The sequence below is a fragment of the Plasmodium gonderi genome (assembly GCF_002157705.1).
Source record: "Plasmodium gonderi DNA, contig: Pgo-contig_451, whole genome shotgun sequence".
Taxonomy (NCBI): Eukaryota; Apicomplexa; class Aconoidasida; order Haemosporida; family Plasmodiidae; genus Plasmodium; species Plasmodium gonderi.
This window is the reverse complement of record NW_021629320.1, coordinates 1,339-3,621: the sequence shown is the minus strand read 5'-3', so window position 1 is coordinate 3,621 and position 2,283 is coordinate 1,339. Positions and strand designations below refer to the sequence as shown.

The following is a 2,283-nucleotide window of genomic DNA, read 5'->3' as shown; positions in this document are numbered from 1 at the left end:
TAAATGTTTATTTTTATGTAATTTAATCTTAAATCTATTATTTTATTATAGGATACCTGCATAAATGTTATAAAAGATGCGTTGAAGGATCCTCTTATTTTAAATGGAATGGACATTCCTAAACTTATTTTTTACTGTGGTTCAACAATTAACGAATCAATGAATCAAGATCCAAATTTGTATATTGCTAAGTGTTTTAAGAAAGATGAATACAAAAATAATATAACCAGTTGTCTACAAGATAAGGGTAATATGCCTAAATTAATTAAAAAATGGATAGACGAAAAAACTTCGACTTCAATAATAGAAATTGGCACTAACTATGTTGTTAAACGTACAACGCCGACTAAAATGGTTTTTTCTGTTTGTATTTTGTTGAAGATAATTGTTCTACTCACATTTTTTATTGTATATAATGTAATATTAAAATTTATTAATATATTTATTCAGTATATAAAGAAATTTAACACTAAAATTATTGCTTTAATTACATAAGTTATTTTTTAATTATTTTTTCTATTTTTATAGTTTTCCAAAATTAATAAATTTATAAATTATACATATTATATAAGAAATCTAATGAAAAATTTTTTACATCAGATTCATCAATTTAGAAGTAGATATGATTCTTCATTATGTTCAGGAAAAAAAAGGGATGATGTAATTTATATATCATGGATAAATACACAAATATAATAAAACTAAACGAACCAAACTTAATTATTCTTCAATATGATTTTAATATTTTTATATATCTTTGGGAGAAATTGAAATGATAATTAAAAGATGTTGCAACAGTAATGTATTTATACCATATATAAAAATTGAAATAGGGTTAGAAATTTTGATAATACATATTTCAATTTCAGTCAATATATAAACTTTTTTCAAAAATCAATAGAGTATGGTGTATATATATACATTTAATCTACAATTTTGTAAAAGAATTTTTTGTAAAATTCATTTTAACTAATGTTACTATAAGTGTTTAATAAAATATATACCTTGTGTGTGAAGCATATTTAAATAATATTTAAAAGTATTATGTAAGCCTTTTTTATTAGAGATTATATTTATTAATATGTTTAACTATTTATCACATCTATTATAATTTTAACGTATCATTGCTTAATATTAGTTAATTACATTTTTACAAAAAGCTAATCTGAGCTATGTGCTCTATAAGATAATTGTCCGTAAAAAATTATATTTGATACATTTGAATATTTTCTTTATAATTGTCTTTATTTTTCTAACGATTTTAATTCTTCATTAATTTTTTTATTAATATTGTTTAGAATTTTATAAAATGAAGCAAAATAAGGTTTCAATAAAAAAATGGGTATTATATGCACTACATACGTTCAATAAACTTATATACAATAAGGAAGTATATTATTAAATATATTATGTAAGATAATTAAGAAAAAAGAAATGTTATATTTTAAAAAATCATAGAACAGTTAAATTTTCCAAAAATTAAAAAAAATTATTTTGTACAAATAATTAATGAATAAATTTGATAAGGTTATGTCATTACGGTTTCCAATGCATTTATATTTTGCTATTCATAAGCGATTGTATTAATTTTTACATTCCTTTATATAATATAATATGTGATATTTTTTATATAAATTCCATAAATTATAATATATGCAGTAACAGTTAATTATATCATTATTAGTGATCTTTAATATAATAATTTTTTCTTTGTCATTATTCCTCATATTTTGAATTCTATAAAAAGTAAAAAAACAAAGATTTTACATCATTCATGAAACTTAAAATAATTGTAGCTTTTATAGTGATCCAAAATATTGTAGTATATAAAACTGCATCTTTATTCACTTTATTCAACGAAATAGTAAAACGATATTGTTCTGTATGTCTATTTTATAGCTATTATTTCTTTTTATAATTGATAACATTTAAAAAAGTATTTCAAAATTTGCAATTATACTAAATATATAAGTTGTTATATATTATTATCGTAAAAATTATTTTCAAATACTTACATTTTTTCTTTACAAAGAATAATATGAATTCTTACTATAAATTCATTAAATGTATAGTATAAAAAGTAATGAAACAAATACTTTAACATTTATATATATGTTATACTAAAATAATTAAAAATAAGAATAATAATAAATAAAGAATGTAATTAATTTCTTTGTTAACATAAATATTAAAGCATATTTTACTACTACAATATGTATAATTTATATTAGATGCAATCTATCAAAATTATATATAAAAAACTAGGAAGACAATTTTATATTA

General features: G+C 18.7%; 1 protein-coding gene across 1 annotated transcript; it reads left to right on the top strand.

Moving 5' to 3' along the window:
* Positions 1–51: 51 nt before the first annotated feature.
* PGO_003475 (variable surface protein) lies at positions 52–696 on the top strand (the record flags this gene model as incomplete). The annotated part of the gene is made up of 2 exons (XM_028691317.1): positions 52–417; positions 529–696. Coding segments are annotated over 2 exons (534 nt in total), but the record flags the coding sequence as incomplete, so codon positions are not given.
* Between the last annotated feature and the right edge of the window lie 1,587 nt (positions 697–2,283).